Consider the following 22,170-nt stretch of genomic DNA (forward strand, 5'->3'; position numbering starts at 1 on the left):
TCATGACAAATAATAAGATGTTTTTCTTAAATGTAAAAGTCCAGCCTTTCTTGGGGCAAAAAGAAATTGGCTATGGCTCTGTCTTCTCTGCTGGGGAAATTTCCCATAGACGTGAAACAGATGGGCCTAGATTGAGACACCATCTGCTTTTCAGTTGTAATTAACATTGGATCCAGGGGTGGGTTGGATCTTACCAGTGTCTTGGCCATCCCCATTGACCACAGGGGAATCTTAAATCATGTGTTTTTTTGGAATGTAAAGCTGGGGTTGAATTTCTTTGAATGTGCAACAGTACTTAGAAGACAAGGGGAGAAAAGGAAACCAAGAGCTGCACAAACGATCGTTGTGTATCTCCTTCCGTAAAAATGACCCCCCCCCAGAAGTTGTTTAATATTGGAATAAGTCTGGTTAGCTCTCTGTATGTTTTTGTAAAAGGGAAAGTATGAATGACTCTCTAAGTTCAGTTCAGTTCAGTTCAGCTGGTCCCAATTATCCCACAGGTTTATTACAACTATCAGTATAACCCAACAGTATTGATATAGTTCACTATTGAATGCTTGCAATTATCCAACAATTAATATAGAGTAGTTTAATATAAGAATAAAACTGCTGGGGGCCTGGCAGTAGCACAGCAGGTTAAGTGCACATGGCACAGAACAGCATAAGGATCCCGGTTCGAGTCCCTGGCTCCCCACCTATGGGGGAGGGGTCGCTTCACAAACAGCGAAGCATGTCTGCAGGAGTCTTTTTCTCCCCTTCTCTATCTTCCCCTCCTCTCTTGATTTCTCTCTGTCCTATCCAACAACAACAACAGCAATGACAACAATAATAACAACAAGGATGACAAAAATGGGGAAAAATGACCTCCAGAACAATAGATTCATAATGCAGGCATCAAGCCCCAGCAATAACCCTGGAGGCAAAAAAAAAGAATAAAACTACTAATCTTATGTTTTTTTTAATCATTTTGTTGGAGGGGTTAATGGTTTAGGGTACAGTTGTTGACACATGAATACAATTTCTTATCTCCCCATTATAAGCATCTGCAAAACACTCTCATCTCCAACTTGGGTCCTTTTTCAACATCATGCACCAGGACCGCAGATCCCTCTCTACCTCCTCTCTACTCCTCCTTCCCCAGAATCCTTTGCTTCATTGCAATACAGTCCTAGTTTTACTTTGTGTTTTCCTTTTCTGTCTTTGTACCTGAAGTTCCACCAGCAAAGATCATCTCATCTTTGTCCTCTTTTGGGCTTATCTCACTTAACATTATTCTTTCAAGACCCATTCAAGATGAGACAAAGCAGATGACTTCATTTTGAACAGCTGAGTAGTATTCTGTTGTGTATATATACCACAACTTTCTTAATTACTCACTTGTTACTGGGCTGTCTCCAAATTTGGGATATTGTGAATTGTGCTGCTATGATCAAAAGTATACATAGATCTCTTTGGGTAGGTGTTTTTACTTCTTTTGGATAAATCTCCAAGAGAGAAACTAATGAGTCATAGGGTAGATGCATCTTTAGTGTTTATGGGAACTCCAGGCTGTCTACCATAGAAGTTGGATCAATTTACATTCCTACTAGCAGTGTATAAGCATTCCTTTTACCCACATCCTTGCTAACATTTGTTGTTGTCCTTTCTGATGTATGATATCCTCACTAGTGTAAAGTGGTATCACATTTTGTCTTTATTTGCATTTCTCTGATAATCAGTGACTATGAGCATTTTTTATTATGTTTGCTGACCTTCTGTATCTCCTCTTTGGTGAAAATTCTGCCCAAGTTCTCTCCCCATTTTAATTAGGATTCTCTAATGATTTTTTTCTGTAAAGAAATATGACTTTATAAGTCCATTTCTATTTAGTTGGTCCTAATTTTTCCTACAAGTTAATTAAAACAACTACCACCCCAACAACATTAATACAACTTACTAGCAACTGCCTGCAACAATCCAGCTATTAAGCAACAGTTCTGTGTGTCTTATGTTTTCCCAAAGTAACCATATGAGGTAGGTAATATAAGTTCTGTTTTGTTTTGTTTTTGTTTGTTTGTTTGTTTTACAGGCAAAGCAAAATACTTTTGTGAGTTAAACTGCTCATCTTAGCTCACACAGCAGAGTCATACCCGGGCTATCTGGTCCCTGCTTTGAACCCACAATGCACCTATGCTTCCACAGACTTACTTACCACTAGGGGAGAGCAATAATAGCTAACAAGCAGATTTCTTCCATTTGTGTTTTATGAGTTGCAGAAGAGAATTGCAGAACCTTAAAGATAACACTGTTCTTTAGTTTCTTTGTATCCTCAAGGGAATTAATTCTTCTTGTTCATATTCCTATGCCTTTTGATGATCTTCTAGGTTCTTCCTTATTTGTTGTGTCTTCAAGATACTCTGCATCTTTTTTAAAAAAAGTTTTTTTTAATTTTTTTAAATATTTATTTTATTTATTTATTCCCTTTTGTTGCCCTTGTTGTTTTATTGTTGTAGTTATTATTGTTGTTGTCATTGTTGGATAGGACAGAGAGAAATGGAGAGAGGAGGGGAAGACAGAGAGGAGGAGAGAAAGATAGACACCTGCAGACCTGCTTCACCGCCTGTGAAGCAACTCCCCTGGAGGTGGGGAGCCGGGGTTCGAACCGGGATCCTTATGCCAATCCTTGTGCTTTGTGCCACCTGCGCTTAACCTGCTGCACTACAGCCTGACTCCCTTTAAAAAAAATTATTTATAAAAAGGAAACATTGACTAAACAATAGGATAAGAGGGGTACAACTCCACACAATTCCAACCACCAGATCTCCATATCCCATCTCCTCCCCTGGTAGCTTTCCTATTCTTTAGCCCTCTAAGAATATGAACCCAAGGTCATTGTGGGATGCAGAAGGTGGAAGGTCTGGCTTCTGTAATTGCTTCCCTGCTAAACATGGGTGTTGACAGGCCTATCCATACTCTCAACCTGTCTCTCTCTGCATCTTGTTTTTCTTAAGTCCTGGGGGAAGTAACTTCAGACATTATTAAAGTTTAGCTCTCAGCCTTATAAACACAGTTTCTAACATTGATGTCAGCATCTACAAACTACTGCAAGAACCATTCCTTCTCATTATTAGTAAGTGATTGTTCCTCCAACAATGAGGAGGATTTCTTTTTTTTTTTTTAGAACAGCATGAGGTTATCTTTGTCTTGAACCCTGGTTGCTTTGTAAGGGCATACCAAGTGAACAGTAGGCAAGAAAAAAGATTGTCTGATCAGCCATTGATTGCACTCTGATCTCTTCCCTGGAACATCCCAGAACAACAATTCAGTATTCATCAGCCAGAAGGGAAGAAAACCATGTGTCCCACTCAGTTAATTGTCTGGCAAGAAGGGCTTTGAACCACCTAGTTAAAAAAGCCCATAGTAATTGTCTGGTAATTGTTTAAATAGACCTTCATTGAAGTGTGAAGTTGGAAATACTGTTATATGAGGCTTTGGTCTGGCCCCCTTAGCTATACTAGCTTTTAAGCAATAAAACAAAATTCAAAGTGCAAGCTCAATACAAACTAGTTGGCTTGTGCATTTATACATTCAGTCCCAAACTGGAACCTCCCCAGGACCATCAAGCCAGTGGCCCTTGCCTCCATCACAGAAAGGATGCCACAGTGTAGTCCCTCTTCAACAGTGAAACTAACCTTCTATTCCAAAAGCACATCCTGGGAGACTGGGTCAGCTCTGGTGCACTACACAGTAACAACATGCAGTTAAGGAAGTGGCTTGAAACTAGAAACATTGCTTGCTGTGGTTTCCAACTGGGTGCCCAAAGCTATACTGCTGGGTAGCTATCTCAGCATTGTCTTGGGATGCCCATCCACAGATGACACTAACATGTCACTATAATAAACACCAAAGTTGGTGCCACTTACCTTGAGTTTTCACATGACAAATAAATAGAGCCCCTCCATGTGAAACAATAATTGAACATAAAAATAAGAATGATCTTGGGCTTGGGAAAATATCATAATGGTTATGCAAAAGACTCTCATGCCTGAGGCTCTGATGTCCCAGGTTCAGTCCCTAGCACCACCATAAACCAGAGCTGAGCAGTGCACTGGTCCCTATGTATCTATCTTGATCATTAAAATAAAATAAATAATATAAGAAATAAACAAATAAAAATGACCTTCTTGCTTTCTGCTACTGTTAACCTATTCCTATTACATGTGTTTTATAAGTGCTCACAACATCCCACCAGCTGAAAATAGAAACTGAACAGGTCCTAGTATTTACTAATGTTGAATAAAATGTGTTTTACTATCAAAATGTCAGATATTTAAACTCTGAATTTTCCAACAAGAAATTACCTACAGTAGAAAAGCATAAAAGGATGCTGGGTGGTGACTCAGACAGTACAGTGTATATGTTATCATGTGCAAAGACCTAGGTTCAAACCCATAGTCCTCAAGTGCAGGGGGGAAACTTCACAAGTGGTACAAATGTCTCTCCAGCTCTCTTTATTTCACTCTTTATCAAAACAAAACAAAAGAAAAAGAAATGATGGGTTGCACCAAAGCAAAGGGCTTTGGGGAGGAGAGCACAAAGTGAAATATCGACTGGTCATGGTGTATTGCACCACAGCAAAGCACTCTGGGGAGGGAAGGGAAGATAAAAGAAAACTTTGGGGGCCTACTGCATAATAAAATTGTATACATATGTCAGTGACTGCACTGTGAAGCATTAATCCCCCTGAATACAAAAAGAGAGAGAAAGAGGAAAGAAAAGAAAAAGAAAAAAAAAAAAGGTTGCTGGCAACCATGGAGTTGTGCAGGGACTGAACAAGTCCCAGAGATAACCCTGGTGCAAAGGAGTGGGGAGGAAGGAGGTGAGAATAACATAATGGTTATGCAAACAGATTCTCATGCCTGAGACTCCAAAGTACCAGGTTGAAAGCCCCCCCCCACCCATAAACCATAGCTGAGCAGTATTCTGGTAAACAACAAAGGGAAGTATGGGAAGAAGGAAAAATTTGAAAGAGAATGACAATTTCAGAAAAATAGAAAATTTTCAGACTATTATGTTGGCACCATTGTATATTAATTCATAAGAGGCATATATATATTATTTTTAATAGAAGATTAGTTTTCTTGTCCCTCTTCCACTAAATAAATATTGAATAAATATTTAAAGACATGAGTTTGAGGCTGGAGGTATGGATCAATCTGCCAATGCCCAAATCCAGCAGAGAAGCAATTATAGAAGCCATAATTCCTGCCATCTGCACCCCCAAAACAGCTTTGAACCAAACTCCTAGTGGGGGGAGAAGTGATAGAAGGAAGAGGATAAGAGGGCTCTGAATTCCAACTCCATCTGGTCCCAGAGAGAGAAAGGATGAAAAGGGAAGAGACATTTGGATGTAGTAATGTGTGACTTGGAGGAGCAGAGAGGATGGAACCTGGAAGAAAAAGGGGGCAATTCTGTACAAATGTAGACAGTTATAGAGATGACAGTTAACCCATGTCTGCAACCTTGGGAGAACTGCAGTGGTTTGCAGTGGAGGGACTGGAGATTCAGAACTCTGGTGGTGAGAATGGTGGGTGTGGAGTTATGCCTCTATTGACATGTAATTTTGTAAATCAATATTGAATCGCTAATAAAATAGAACATGAGTTTGAGGAGGCACCAGTTTGTGAGCCTGACTGAAGTGCCTGTGTCTCAGGCTGATTCTGCTTTTGAAAGTCCTGCTTACTCACCCATGACTAGCTTGCAGTCTGGCTGTTTGATGTTATCTGCCAACTGTTGTGCCGACCAGTTCTCAAGGCAGTATTTGGAGAGAGAACTAACAAGAAAATGATAGAAAGGCAAGAATACAAGTGTCTCGGTAATTTTAACCATTCTGGTGTCTTTCAACAGCATAATATTATATGATAAGCTTACTGTTAACTCTGACATCAAAATTCCTGCTTATGGTTAGCCTCAGAAAGTCTCTGCTCAGATTACTGATAATAAACTTGGAGGAAAGTTTTCTCACCAATAATGAAGTAAAGAGTTCCACTGTCTTGCAGATAGATGAATAAACTCTGAAATCTCAAGACCTCCAGAAAAATTAATACCTCTACTATTTGGAATATATCCCTAGGATATAATTTTCTGTCCTCAAGCTTTCAGATGAGCCTGAAGAAGAAGAAACCAGTGTTATAAAATAAGCTTGTTATTGGTCCATCTTTCCATGAGATTTTCAGACTTTCACAGAATATGACAGTAGGGCCTGGTGGGGAGGGGAAAAGAAAATGTCATTGAGAAGTGAGACAGAAAAATAGGCAAGAGAGAAAACAAAGAAGAATTAGTCCTGAGAAATCAGTAAGCCAATGGGAATTGTAACCCAAACAATACCTTGCTTGCTGCTAAAAGTAGTTTTGGTTAGAAGCATGAACTCTGGTTTGGATTAGAGTCATACACATGACATTGTACTCCAGTTTCTGGCTAGACTATATTATATTCTTTTGGGGGGGATTTGTTTTGTTTTTTAATATTTTATTTATTTATTCATGAGAAAGATAGGCGGAGAGAGAAAGAACCAGACATCACTCTGGTACATGTGCTGCTGGGGATTGAACTCAGGACATCATGGTTGAGAGTCCGATGCTTTATCCACTGCGCCATCTCCCAGATCACATATTCTATTTTTTTAACTATTTTTGTCATTGGGTGAAGACAGAGAGGAACTGAGAGGGAAAGGGGAAATAGAGATAAAGAGAGACACATGCAGCATTACTTTACCAAATGTGAAGCTTCCCTCCCATAGGTGGGGACTGGGAGCTTGAACCCAGGTCTTCACACATGGTAATGTGTACACTCAACTGGATGAACCTCTGCTCAGCCCATGAGCTTGTTCTCTCTCCATCTCAATGCTCTTGTATAAAAAGAAGAGAGATAACAGTAGTACCTAAATCCATGCCTGAAGCTTCAAGGTCCCAGATTCAATCTCCAGTACCACTGCCATAGGCCAGAGTTGAACAGTGTTCTGGTTAAAAAAGGTGAAAGAAAGTTTTATTTGAAGAAAGAGAGGAACTAGAGCACCACTCTGATACATGATGTTCTAGAAATTGAACCTAGAGAGCCCCAGATATGCAAGTCCTAAAATCTACCCATTAAGCTATCTTCCTGGCTACTATTCAGATAATCTTATCCTACTCTTTACCTTACAAAATCTAGATTGCTTGTCTTCCTCTGTGTTTACATTTAATATAAGATATTCTACTTACATATTTAACAGATATTATACTGATGCCCCTACATATTGGCCTCTTTTCTAGGTTGTGTAACTGTCCCACAGGGGTGTGTGTGTGTGTGTGTGTGTGTGTGTGTGTGTGTGTGTGTGTGTGTTTTGCTTCTCTTGAATCAGTCCTGTAACCTTTAAAAAATTAGCTTGCCCTGCTGGAATCACCTTTCCAGGATGCACTGAGAGTGAGGTGTGCTCAGGAATTTTTGTTTTCTGGGTCACTAGCCAATGCCTGACAACACTAGGAAGCCCACCTCCACCAAAGACCAGGACTTTGGTGCAATTCTTACGCCACAGTTTCCAGCAGGATGAGGCTGAAGCCTGGGTGTCACTAGTGTCACATCTTTTTTTTTTACTTATTCTTGTCTTCCTCCCCCACTAACTTGATGGTCTTCCAGTGCTTATAGACTATAATCTGCTCTGGGCAACCCAATCAAGACCCAAGATCTGTTACTTAGGACTCATTCACTGCTGAGAGCATTTTTCCCTTTCACACTCAATGTCACATTTAAATGATTGGAAAGAATGATGGCTAACAGGTAGGAAATTTTCCATCCTTAGTGAGTTGATTCCATTAGGAGTAGAGGTCATGTGGTTAAGTCTGGGGGCTTATCCAGTAACAGCTTTATATGGCTGCTGACCCTGCTAAAACAGGTAAGTTTCTTTTTCCTTCTAAACCTCATTTTTTCCTTCTGAAAATTGGAAATTCTATATTCTCTACATAAAGGCTCTTGGGAGGATAAAATGAGCTGGTGTGTATCAAGCACTATGATCAAGACCTGGCTCATAGAATGAACTTCTTTCATTCATTGAAGTAATAGTGCCAGGCAGTGCTGTATGATTGGGGACAGAAGTGACTAAAGTTATTCTAACTTTCTGTCCTGGTGTATTCTTCATATGATGTGAATGCCTTCATCATTCCAAATTCAATATCCAAGGTTCAGAATGTCTCCTGAAGGGTTCCCTCTTACACTAACTAGAGTTATCCTGTTCCCTGGAATACACTCTACAGATGGTGGACAGATGTTGCCTGTTAACTTAAGTTTCTATATGGAGACATGAGATCTAAGTCTTCAACTGAGTTCTGGGAAACTCGAGATTAAGTATGACATTGTCAGAAGAATTCTGGCCTAATGGTCTATGGGCCAGAGTTTAAGAACAGACCATTATAATAGAATGACTGCAGAGAAGTTATGTAACTACTAAGAACCTCATTTCCCTGATTAAAAAACGGGGGGGGGGGGGGGGGGCGGCGATTGCACCAGAGTGAAAGTTGAAGTTCTGACTACTTGGCAGTTTTCAATTTGTTGGCACAATACCAAACAAATGCTGAATTCTTACTAATTGAACAAATGTTTGTTGGGTACATGCCATGTGCCAGCCCTCTTCTAGGTACTTGGGACACACCAGAGGACAAAACAGACAAGATAAAAAAAAATCCTCCTTTCATGGAGCTTTCATTCTAAAGACGAAGACAGAGAATAAAATAAGCATAATAATAAATGAGTTGTTTAGTGTACTAGAAATAACCCTCACAGTACAACAAAGAAAACTTGAATCTGAGTCAGGAGAGGGAGGAGGGGGGTTTAGGGTCAAAGGGGGCCTCAGGCAGGTTAGATTTGTACTGAAGGAAGTGAGAGTGAAGGAGAGTCATATGAGGCAGCTGGGGAGAAAGTGGGGGAGGCAGAGTGGACAGCCAGCATAAGAGCCCTCAGTTAAAACCAGTGAGGCTTCCTCACATAATAGCTAAGTGGCCAGTGCAAAGAAGCAAGATAAAATTAGCATGTAAACATCAATTCTCACCACCCAAAATCAAGAGGTTTTTAACTGCAAGTCCAGAACTACACCTTTTCTCTAAGAAAATCAGAATCTCCAGCCACACCAAGCCACACATATTGGCTTGCATTGTTTACCAAGGCATAGTATAAGTTCCCTTAAATAGGCCTTACTACACTACCTTATCCGCTTTTCTCCCCCTTTGCTCCCTACAGGGTCCTATTGGCTAGAGGCCAGGACACCAGGCAGCAGCTCTGATAGTAGTAAACATGCTAGAGCTTGTCATCACTTGCTGTCTCTGACCCTTAACTACAGGCTTTAACCTCAGCCCTGATTCTGTCTGTTCTTGTACAAGCCAAATAAAGGTTTCTACTAGATATGGCTTTGAAAAGTAAGGGAGCCTACACATGGGGTGCAGGGAAATTATCTTTCCTGATTCCACTGTTTAACTCTAGAAAAGAATGAACTGTGGGTGCATTTTCTCCCCTGCTCCATCCTAACTCCCCAGGACCTGAAGCAGCTGCTTCCTTTCACCTATGAAAACACCACTCCTCACCCACTGAGCAGCCCCATGTGAGTAGGCCTCCTTCCTCAGCACCTTATTGGTTTTCTATTGCATATACACTAAAATCAGCCTCATATACTGCAAAATTCTGGGTGCCACTGAATCTCTGTATGTTCCCTAACCCCCTGTGCACTGCTTCAACAAATCCATCAACCTGGCTCATTTAAATGATTGCCAACTAACAAAATGACATTCAGAAGTGTATGTGTGACTTCGAAAGGAATAGAAGACAGGACAATAGGGAAGGGAAAAAAAGGGCAAATATAGATGATGGTGGCATGCCTGGTTGAGTGTACATGTTACAGTGCACAAGGATCCAGGTTCAAGCCCCTGGTCCCCACCTGCAAGGGGAAAGCTTTACAAGTGGTGAAGAAGGGCTGCAGGTGTCTCTCTTTCTCTCCTTCTCTGTCCCCCACTTCCCTCTCAATTTCTGGCTGTCTCTATCCAATAAATAAATAAAGGTAATAAGAATGTTTTAAAATTTTTAAAGGTCAAATAGATATAATAGATATAATTATAGAGAGTTAAAGAAATAATAGTCAGGGGGTCCAGCAGTAGCACAAAGGGTTAAGTGCACATGGCCCAGCTCTCCATCTGCAGGGGGGTTGCCTCACAAGCAGTGAAGCAGGTCTGCAGGTGTCTATCTTTCTCTCCCCCTCTCTGTCTTTCCTTCCTTTCTCTATTTCTCTCTGTGTATCTAACAATGACATTAATAATAACCACAACAATGATAAAATAGCAAGGGCAACAAAAGGGGAAGAAGGGGAGCGAGGCAGTAGCGCAGTAGGTTAAGTGCAGGTAGCACAAAGTGCAAGGACCAGCGTAATGATCCTACTTCAAGCCCCCGTCTCCCTACCTGCAGGGGAGTCGCTTCACAAGTGGTGAAGCAGGTCTACAGGTATCTATCTTTCTCTTCCCCTCTCTCTTTTCCCCTCCTCTCTCCATTTCTCTCTGTCCTATCCAACAATGATGACATCAATAATAACTACAACAATAAAACACAAGGGAATGAATAAATATTGAAAAAAATTAGAGGGGAAAAAAACTCCATGATTAGTGAATTCATAGTGCAGGCACTATGCCCTAGCAATAACCCTAGAAGTAATAATAATAATAATAATAATAATAATAATAATAATAATCAGCCCCTACCTGTGACTTTCAGAGAACTCGCAGAGTTTCCATTGGAGTAAAAGGGGACACAGAACTCTGATGGTGGGAACAGTGAGAAATTATATCCCTGTTATCTCATAATTTTGTAAACCAATATTAAATTATTAATAAAAAGTACTATAGAAGTAGAACTAAAGGGAAAAATTCCTGATATTTGGTAGACCATGGTTTTTGCTAGTGGCCTGCCTTCCATGTCAAACTTTCTTTCATTCCATCGACCATCTTCCTTCTACACTCAAAGTTTCTTTTAAAAAATTTTTTTATTATCTTTATTTATTTATTGGATAGAGACAGTCAGAAATTGAGAGGGAAGGGAGGGATAGAGAAGGTGAGAGACAGAAAGACACTTGCATCACTGCTTCACCGTTTGTGAAACTTTCCCCTTGCAGGTGGAAACTAGGAGATCAAACCTGGGTCCTTGTGCATTGTGACATGTGCACTCAACCAGGTGCACCACCACCTGGCCCCCCACACTCTATCTTGATTTCATTTGACTTTTTCCAGAAGCAGAGCCTGAAAAAAGGCATGGAAGTTGTTATTTTGGGGTGAATTAAACATCAGTAAGGGAGGAGGAAGTGAGATAGAGAAGGGAAGACTGCTAATAATCAATGTATGATCACGCTTCTAGACATGTAGGCATCTGAGGCTTACTTCTGCTGGGGAAAGCTAAGGAGATAGCCTGTCAACCCCACTCACAGGGTGAGGTAGCTGGGGTATGGATACACCAACCTCATCAGTCATGATTGGAAGGCTCTCTGGACACTAATAATCCAACTCTTGACAGGTTGGCACAATGTTAAGTCAGAAATTTTAAAACAAATTGAGACAGAATACAACATTTGAAATGTGGCAGATCTGTCTAAATCAATAAGCCCTAAAACAAATGGTGAGATCAGTGGTCACCCTGACCATCTGCTACATTCTTCTCTTCAAAACCCCCAAAATCTTCTTGCTCAGGACTATAATTTTGTTGTGAAGCTCAGCATTTCTCTCTCTAATCACAAGGAAAAGCCTCTAGGAGAACAATGTCTAATGTCAGTTGTGGTGGCAGAACCGAAAGGAGGGAACATGAATCACTATCTTCACAGCATCATGGGAGTATGAGATACTAAGGTAGTAATTTAGATAGATGATACTGTTTGCACATTTAAGATTACTGTGAGCAGGAATTAGCACAACTAATAACGCAGACGATTTGCATGCCTGAGGCTCCCAGTTCAGTCACAGCACCACATTTGCCAAAGTGATGCTCTTTCTCATATGATATTTTTCCTATTTACTGTTAAAATCTCAGCAAGATTTTATTTTAAAAAAATTTAAATTAGTTATCCACTGTGCTGGGAGGTGGTACAGTGGATGAAGTATTGGACTGTCAAGCATGAGGTCCTGGAGTTAGATCCATGACATCACATGTGCCAGAGTGACTCTTTAGTTCTCTTATTCTCATTAATAAAACTATAAAATATTTATAACATTAAAAAATTATTTGAAAATGGCAGCATTTATTTATTTTGAGATAGACTAGAGCATCACCCTGACATAATCAGTGCAACTTCCTTTTGCCTGAGTATGCCATTGTCACCAAGGTTCACTAGCTTTCTTAGTCCTCATCAAATACTTACCCTTCAGAGTTCCAGTTCACTGACCACTTCCAGTGATGCTGTTTCTGACCTTCTCCTCTCTCCTGGCCCAGTGGAGTGAATAATAAGGAAGTATCCTGCTAGAAATAGAGACACCCCCAACTAGTGCCAACTGAGGCAATTTGAGGGTTCATTTTCTCCCATAGTAAGAATTACAAAGAGAGTTGGCTTCGGCATTAGATCAGCTGATGAATGGCATCTTCAGAGCTCTGACATTCTTAGCACATTGAAATGTACCTCCATTCTTGTCTCACAGAAATGCAGTGGATGCTTCCCTTCCAGACATCACATCCAAGATTAAGGCAGGAAGAAAGGCCAACCAAAGGTGGCTCTGACCCTTATTCTCATGAGCTAAAACAGTCAAACAAGTGAACTTCAGGGACCATCAAAAAGATAAATGTGGGAGTTGGGCGGTAGCTCAGTGGGTTAAGCGCACGTGGCGCAAAGCGCAAGATCCCTGTTCAGACCCCCAGCTCCCCACCTTCAGGGGAATCGCTTCGCAGGTGGTGAAGCAGGTCTGCAGGTGTCTGTCTTTCTCTCCCCCTCTATGTCTCCCCCTCCTCTCTCCATTTCTCTCTGTCCTATCCAACAACATCAACAATAACAATAATAACCACAATAAGGCTACGAGAACGAGGGCAACAAAAGGGGGAAAAAATGGCCTCCAGGAGCAGTGGGTTCATGGTGCAGGCACTGAGCCCCAGCAATAACCCTGGAGGCAAAATAAATAAATAATTTTAAAAAGCTAAATATATTGTCACTCAGAACAGAAGAAAATCAGTACTTTTGCATGTTTCCTCTCATGATTACTGTTTTTTACCTGGGCTCTACTTTTTTTTTTTCAAATCATTTTATTAGAGAAGTGATGGTTTGCAATACTTTGTCATATGGGTACAGTTTCTTAGCTCCCTGTGATAGGTATCTGCACACCACTCCTGCCACCAACTTAAGTTCTTCTTAAGTTGTGTACTGAGTCCCCAGCACCCTCTCCATACTTTATCGCCTCAGCCCTCCCAGAGCCCTTGACCTCCATTCTGTGTTTCACCCTGTATTTTTCTTTCTTTCCTTCTGCAGGTGGGGAGCAGGGGCTTGAACCTGGGTCCTTATGAATGGTTATATGTATTTTTTCAGTACACTTTGTAAAAATAGTATCTAAAAAGAAAGTCTCCCAACAAATATGCATCTGGAAATGTATCCTAGAAATGTGGTAGTGTGGCTGAGTAAATACTGTCACTGAAGCAGTGCTTATTGTATGTTCATCTTGCAAGGAAAGCACTACAAATTTATATATTATATTCTGAGGTTTACTCATTTTTGCATGCATGCAAGTGGCATATTCATATGTAGTAAAATTAAAACTTAAAATTGAAAGAAACATCAATGGCTTTACCAAACAGACCCCAAATGTGGGTGACAGAGATTCTGAAATTGTCCCTAAAACTCTGTAGTTAGAGAAAACAGCTTATTAGTAAGCAATCTGAAAGTAGAAAAGTGGAGAGAGAGTGGTGAATCAGCAATGATCTCTATGGGGTTCTGGAGCTGTCTCACCCAATAACAATAGAGCACATATGCTGCCATGCATGAGGACCTGGGTTCAAGCTTCCAGCCACCACTACATGAGAGGTCCTGCCATAATGAAGCTTCATGAGCAGTGGAGTAGTGCTGTGGTACCTCCTCTTTCCTCTGTTCCTCTTTGTAGCTATTTACTTTTCCCTATCTCTTACCCTCTTATCTAAAAAGAAATAAATAAAGACCACTGGTGTGATGGAGTCATGCAAGTGCAGTCATAGCAATAACCCTAGTAGAAAAATAAATAAAGAAGAAAGAAAGAATTAACTTGCATACAGGTAGACCTTTGAGCCCCATCGCAAGATTTGGAGTAAATCCTAGTGTCAAATCCAGTGTGTGGCCAAATTATTACACTGAGTCATCCAGGATAGGATCATTAACTTCCTACATGACAAGATTTATAAAATTTAAGTGGGATAGTCCTTGTGCAGTACTTAGAGCTTAACTGAATCTTTGGTCCAACAAGTAGTAGCAAATGTTACTACTAATATAATTATATTCATCATCATCACAATAGTCATATCATATCCTTAGGAAATATAGGCATGATCAGATAGATAAGTCCCAAATTGCCTCACATTCTAAAATATTTGTATCAGTTTACTGGTAACACTATCACTATCACCTGGAAAGGTGTCAACACCTCACACTCTGGGTACAGGAGCTAACATGCCTTGCAGTAGCCACCACCCATAAAAAGAAAATCTATCGTATCTAATCATTCATTACTCTTCCTGATCCAAGTGTAAATAGTGAAATGTGTTCGATGAAGCTTCTTGCCTCACAACAGGATCAATACCTACTATTGGAGTTCATTATTGGAAAGATGATTCACAGACTTACGTTGGCTGTTTCAGTGACTTGTGTGTGTTGGCTAAGGGACATCTTATTTAGAGCTTGATTAGTCCTTAAGGTGCCACTCTGAATTCAAGTTGTTGCATTGGGACATCCTTTCAAAGATAATGAGAAAATGTACTTGTCATTAGAACAGTTGACTCATATGGCAGAAAGAGCGTTTGAATCCATAGCAATTTGGAAATGTACATTCTGACTCATCCACAAAGGGATGAAACACAGAATTAATTTCTTAATTGACATTTTCCCAAAGATAAAACTCATGGGAAAATAATTTTGTACAGATTATGAATAGACCAATCAATAAAGCTATTTTTAAGTATTCTGTGACATATGCCAAGCATCACAGATTCCACAGAGATTAGAAAAGTTTAAGACAAAGTGATTAACTCTGAAATCTCCCATCACCCACAAAAATTATTCAGGAAATACTAATGCAAGGTGGCGGGAAATCATAATAAGAATTATAAAATACACACATAAACTTGAGATTTGTAGCCTGGCAAGCTCTATTTCCAAATCTATTTGTGTAAGTTTGTCTGTAAATTTTTGTGGGTGCATTCACATAAATATGTAATTTAATAAAAATACCATATAGACTATAATATTTCTTCATTTAGCAGTATATTATCAATGCCTTTCCCTATCAATTAACTAGACATTGATTAATATAGCCCCTATGAACAGTTACCTCATTGAATTATTATTTATATAATCTACCACCCTATGGTATATTTTGTTAGATTTTAACAATTTTCTATAGTCATCATTTTTGGAATGAATATCCTCAACGCTTGTGTATTTGTCCTCTTCTCTGGCATTCCCACAAAATCACGTATTAAGATACACTTTAGAATCTTACAATCTTGTTGAAAAATACAAATATACACTTGAAAAAGCAAAGCTCATAAAGGGAGGACAAGTGGCCACAGCAGTGCAACAGTCCAAAGTCAAAGGCCAGGGAGATCATTTCATACTTGGGCTGCTACAGGCTTCATGAAGAATGGTTACAAGTGACAGAAACTCAACTCAAATCAACTTAAAGTAGAGAGGGCATATTACCAGTTCATGAAATTGGGATGTTCACTTTGATTTCAGACTCAGCTGGGCCCAGAATTCCTTTAGTGTCAGTGTGTGTGAGCTCACTCTCGGGAAAAACTCTATGTGTTCTCCCTGCAGTTCCAGACCCAGTGATGTTTATCTCTCATCCCCGCTTCTCTAGGAGTCTGTGTGGCCCCTTCCATACCTTCTTCCCTCTGTATGGCAGCAAATATGGTGTACAGTGACAAACTAGGGTCACAATCTTACACCATGTGGTGAGGGAGCTGGGGAATGTGTAACCAAGGCCCCGTCCCAAGAAGCAAGTGTCAAAAGGAAAAGATGCAGGGAGATCAAAAGTGAAAGAGAGATTACTAAAGGAGGAGTAAAGATTGAGTGTCCTTCAGTGAAAGAGGTTGACAACTGGGTGGAAGATGAGGTGTGGTGTGTTCTACTGACAACCACCTTGGAGAGATGGGGAACTGTGCCCCCTGTGACAGCAGCAACCTTGAAAATCAATAAAATGTCCAATAACTGTAGTCTTTTGTTTGTTTGTTTTATTGATGCCAGGGTAATTGCTGGGACTTGGTGCCTGAATAATGAATCCACCACTATTTCCAGCAACCAGTTCCATTCTTTTTTTTCTTGATAGAAAAGTTGAGAGAAAATGGGGGGGGCAAGATAGAGGGAGGCAATAGTAGCACACCTGGCTGAGTGCACACATTATAATGCAAAGGGATCCATGTTCAAGTCCGCGCCCCTATTGCAGGGGGAAGGCTGCGCAAATGGACTGCAGGTGTCTCTCTCCCTCTCTATCTCCACCTTCTCTCTCAATTTCTCTCTGTCTCAATCCAAACTAAATGCACAAAAACATTAAAATAACTCTGGTAGTGGAAATTGTGTGGAATTGTATCCCTCTTATCCTCCAGTCTTTTCAATCATTATTAAACCAATCAATCACTCAATCAATATTACAATAAAAAAGAGACACCTATAGCCTGTGGCACCATTTGTGAACTTCTCCTTTGCAGGTGGGGACTTGAACTCATGTCCATACAGATGGTAACATATGTACTCTACTGGGCCATCGCTCATCCCCCAAAGTGATTTTTTTTTAAATGAAAGCGTATATACAGCTATGCCCACTAGAAACGTGGTGCTACAAGTAACAGATAAATGCCAGGTCAAACTAGCCTACTTGCTGGTATATGCTGTTAAGGTCAGAAGCAGATTGGATGCTGGCACCATTGGTAGGCAGTGAAATCAGAGACAATGAAGGAGGTTATGCAGGACCTTACAGGCTTTGCAAGGACTGTGTACTTAGTCTGAGAGTTGTGTTGGATTCATGATCTCATAGGATGTTATTGAAGCAGAGAGTAATTGTACTCTCACCCCCGCCCCCGTGACTCCACTTAGTCCCTGATTTAAAATGTCTCTCCTCTCTTCCAGGCCATGTACATGTTCTACGCACTGGCCATTGTGTGTGATGACTTCTTCGTTCCCTCCTTGGAGAAGATCTGTGAGGTATGTGCCTGTATTCTCAGCATGTCGGAGTTGGGTCCTAGTGTTTCTCCCTTCTGCTGAGGTCCTGGGCAGCCCTCCATACAACTAGGGGCGCAGTTCCCTGCACCTACATGCCTCAGGGCTGTGAATAGTATCAGCACAAAATTCACATCAATCTGCTTGGAAATTCAAGTTACTGGCTTTAACCCACACAACCCAGCTCTTTCTGCTGAATTTAACTGTGATCATGTTTTCTATTTCTTTCTTCTAAATCCTTACTTTCCTTTTCTTCCTGTTCTCCATCTTCTGATTTTCCATGTTTGTTCCTGTAAACCCCTCTTCAGTAAGTCCTGAGATCCCCAAAGGATGAGAAATTCTCAGCCACACACCCCTATCACCCTTTCTCGCCCTCTCTTCCACTTTCACTCTCTCCCTCGCCGCCCCCCTTCTGTATATGCTCTGAGCAGAGGCCCAACAGACAAGAAGATGAAAGAATTAGTCACAGAGACTAGGAAAAGGTACTCTGTTAGAAATCAGCCCAGTGAACACCAAGCTGAATATCAAGTTCATTTCCTTTCATCAGAAAAAAAAATTCAGCATATCTATAACTCTTTCATTCTCTTCACTCTTTCATCTCTTTGTCAGTTCTGAAATGTGGTTTCCTTTATCTGAATACTTTCCATTTTATTTTATTTTTAATTCAGAGCCCTATTCTCAGAAGGGATCTCTCCCAGACACACCTCCCACCTGGGACGCAAATTTCTTTATGCAGCTCTCCCCTTCCCTGGGTGTTTGAATTTTTAGGGAACAGCAGGGACAGAAGTTGTATTTCAAGCCAATTCCCAAGTAATACTGAGGTTTAGAGTCTGGAAACCATACCTTTAGAACCACCGATTGAAGCTGTTCCTTATACATTCTGGATGTTTGTAGTTGTTGGGTTTTTTTGTTGTTGTTGTTTTGTAGTTATTAAAATGAAAATAAGAGGGCTACACACACACACACACACACACACACACACACACACACTAACCCTAGGGTAGCCCCAGGGGAGAGTTTTTTAATTCAGTGTAATAGGAGAAAGAAGTCAAGTTGGGCTGGGTTGGGGGATAGATAAGGGTGGTGTTGAATGTGAGAGTGTAAAAGTCTTTTGTCCCAAGTGGTTTGCCTTGAACACAAGGTCACCCTATGTAGGAGAAGGAGCAGAAAAGCCCCTGGAATTGGGATTATTTGTCATCTCTGAGATACCATGACTTGGTGGTTTGCTCTGCATGCAAAGCTAAGGACTTTGTCTAAATATGGATATGCAGTTATCAGAGGCAGCCTGTCTTTTTCTTTGAGGGGAACCTTAGAACCTGTAAGCACACCCCCTTGTTGGAAAGCAGGTACCCCACCAGATGAACTGTCTCCCAGCCACCAAGTGGATAGTGAGTCATTTTTTTTTCTAGTTTAAACAACCACCAAAAAAAAAAAAAAAGGAGTAAGACAGAAAGATAGCTCACCATGAAGGATGTATGTCTAGCCATGCACACAACACAGGTACTGCCCTGACACCACATGGAAATTCCATTGCATTAGGGTGTTATAGTCGGTCAGCCTCTCTCTCTCTCTCTCTCTCTCTGTCCTACTCTCTCTGAGTGAGAAAAATCATCTGGGAACAGAGAAAATCATCTGGGAACAGAGAAATCTTAACCTGCATGAGGCCCCAGCTTCACAAAAAACAGCAAAAAAAATTCAGAGGAAGACAAACACTTGCTTTCTTATAATAATAATAATAATAATAATAATAATAAGAAGAAGAAGAAGAAGAAGAAGAAGAAGAAGAAGAAAGAGGAGGAGGAGAAGGGAAAAGGAAAGAAAGAGAAAGAAAACGTTTACTGGAAGGAAAAAGTGCTGTTTTTGTTTTGTAGTACCAGGACCCCATGCAGTTGTGATTCCACTGCTCCTGAACTGAATTATTTATTCTAGATAGGAAGAGACAGACAAGGAGAAAAACCATAATACTGCTCTGCCATCTGTGGAGCTTCCTCTGGGTCCATGTGGTTTAGAGATGTGAAGACAGGGTTTTATTCCTAAAGCATGTAACCTACCAGGTGAACTATCTCCCGGTTCCCCAAATGTTATTTTATTATTGTTGTTGAGTTCCTGATATACAAGTGAATTAGTTGGGCAGAGTGTGGTATTAATATACTCAATTCTCTCAAGAACTCTGCCATATAAACAGTCCAATCCCCTCCCAAGAAAGTTGGGCCTCAGAGAAGCCAAGCACTTTGCCCTAGGTTACAAACACAGTTGTGACTTGGGTCCATTTGGCTTGAGCCCCAGTATACTTGCTTATCTTCCTCTCTCTCTCTCTCTCTCTCTCTCTCTCTCTCTCTCTCTCTCTCTCTCTGTCTCTCCCTGCTTCCCTCCATCCCTCCCTCTCCCCTCCCTCCCTCTCCCCTCCTTCCCTCTTTCCCTCTCCCCTCCCTCCCTCTCTTGCCTCCAGGGTTATCACTGGGGGCTCTGTGCCAGCACTAGGAATCCACTGCACCTGGTAGCTATTTTTTCCACTTTATTGGTTAGGGCAGAGAGAAATTGAGAAGGAAGTGTACATAGAGAGGAAGAGAGAAAGATAACCTCCAGGCAAGGCATGGTTACTTCAAACAACCTTGACTACTGAGGAGACTTGTCTATGAGTGTGGATTGAATGAGGACAGGGTTGATTTGCATCTAGTGACCTGATGTGTTTTCATCATCTAAGAGAGAGGCTGTGGGGTGTGATGGAGCATTCTCCCTGGAATTTCACTTATAAGATTAGAGGATCAGCAACACCCACAGTGGCCTAGGGGGCTCTTCTAACCAGGATCCTGGCTCACACCTTAGCTTCCCCTCATCACCTCATAGTGATTAGATGGTGTATATCTTGTGCTGTGGGCAGAGGGACCCAGAAGGATGCTGTTTTCATCTCTTAGGAAATGTAACTTGGGGGGGGGGGAGTCCAGAATATTCGGTAAACTATAACTCAGGGCAGGAAATTCTCACTCAGTTTCAAATCTCTTAAAGTTTAAACCTAATGGAGGGTAGATAACATAATGGTTATGCAAAGAGACTCTCATGCCTGAGGCTCCAAAGCTCCAGATTCAGTCCCCCCTCCCCATCATAAGCCAGCGGTGAATAGTGCTCTGGCAAAAAGTTTGAAATCATAGAGGCTGGATGGTGTGGAGGAGGGATGGAAAGAGGAAAAGCAGTGGGGTGGAGGGAGGGAAGGGAAGAGGACCTGACTGGGTGCATGTCTTCTTAGGACCTGCTCCATGTCACTTTTTCACCTGCCTGCACATTAGTTGCCCGTGTGTGTGTGTGTGTGTGTGTGTGTGTGTGTGTGTGTGTGTGTGTGTGTGTGTGTGTGTGTGTTGTGTGTGTGAAGTGACAGTCCCTAGACTTGGGACATGCAGGAAGTTTGGTCTCTGGATAGAACTAAGTACCCAGAGGTGCTAAGAAACCTTGTGAGTCCATAGACAGACTCAGCAGGGTGAAGTGGAGCAAAGAGTGAGTCATTTTAAGAACAATGTGAATAAAAGGAAGATGAAAACCTGGCTCAGAGAGAGGATGGATCAGATGGTGAGGAGGACTGGCTTTTGGGGTAGAAGGGAGAATTCATACAGAGATCTCCAGAAGTGGGTGATATGAGGATAGAGCATAGGATGCTGTCTACCGCACCCACTATAAACATAGAGCTGGTTCTGCCTGGACCTTACTCTGTGGCAAGGGCTGGGGAGGAAATAAAATGAGCACAGGATGGTCCTAGCCACTCACACAGGCTATGGAACTCCAAGTAGTGCCAGAGTCAGGTACACAGGGATCTGCACGGTGTGCCAGCAAATGAGCACAGAGAGCTGGATTCTGCCAGGGGACCAGAGAAGGGCTCGTTCAGGGGTGGGGGTAAGGCAGTCCTCAGAGGCAGTGCATTTTGGGGCAGGATACCCATTCAGAGAAGAGCCTACGCCATTGAGAATCTGGGACTGGAGTTGATACACAGAGCAAGCACCCTTTGGAAATGCCAGGGCAGGGCATCTGGGGTTTTCCAGCACTCAAGAGGGAGCTGGGAATACTTCTCATAGCCTAGTTCTGGAAGATGCAAGGTGACCAGAAGCAAGAAGACTCTCAAGCTGGTGATTCTGGGTATCTAGTGAGATGTGACCTGGTCTGGGAGTTAATTCAAGATGAAAGTGGTGGGGAAGTAATTGAGATATGGGAGAAGAGGCCAAGTGTGTGGTTGAAGGAGAGAAGGCAACAGAAGATGGGCCATAGGTGTGGAGTCACAGGAGGGAGCCCAAGATGCAAAGGACACACAGTGCAAGGCTTGAAGCTCCATAGAAAGTCTCTGCAGGGAATAGGGCTGTGGTGCAACGGTTAAGCGCACATGGCGCAAAGCGCAAGGACCAGCTTAAGGATCCCAGTTTGAGCCCCTGGCTCCCCACCTGCAGGGGAGTTGCTTCACAAGTAGTAAAGCAGGTCTGCAGGTGTCTATCTTTCTCTCCCCCTCTCTGTCTTCCCCTCCTCTCTACATTTCTCTCTGTCCTATCCAACGACAACCACATCAATAACCATAACAATGTTAAACAACAAGGGCAACAGAAGGGAAAAATAAATAAAAGAAAGTCTCTGCAAACCAGCCTAGGGGCAGAAGCTCTGCATCAGGTTAGCTGCTGGGGGACCCTGACCTGGATGAGGCTAGATTGTCAGGATGCCCTTCACAGCCACACCTGGAGTCATAGCACCTCCATCTTGGATGTTTTCTCAGTACCTTATGTGTGGTT

The 22,170-nt window shown here is 41.6% G+C and overlaps 1 protein-coding gene across 1 annotated transcript in view; it reads left to right on the top strand.

Annotated features, from left to right (window-relative positions):
- Nucleotides 1-22,170, top strand: part of SLC24A3 (solute carrier family 24 member 3) — a 630,513-nt gene that overhangs the window by 432,050 nt on the left and 176,293 nt on the right. The window contains exon 4 of the mRNA XM_007525384.3: nt 17,321-17,395. Within this exon, the coding sequence (XP_007525446.3) occupies nt 17,321-17,395 (75 nt within the window). The remainder of the gene's footprint in view (nt 1-17,320; nt 17,396-22,170) is intronic.

The sequence above is a fragment of the Erinaceus europaeus genome, chromosome 1 (genome assembly GCF_950295315.1).
Source record: "Erinaceus europaeus chromosome 1, mEriEur2.1, whole genome shotgun sequence".
Classification (NCBI taxonomy): Eukaryota; Metazoa; Chordata; class Mammalia; order Eulipotyphla; family Erinaceidae; genus Erinaceus; species Erinaceus europaeus.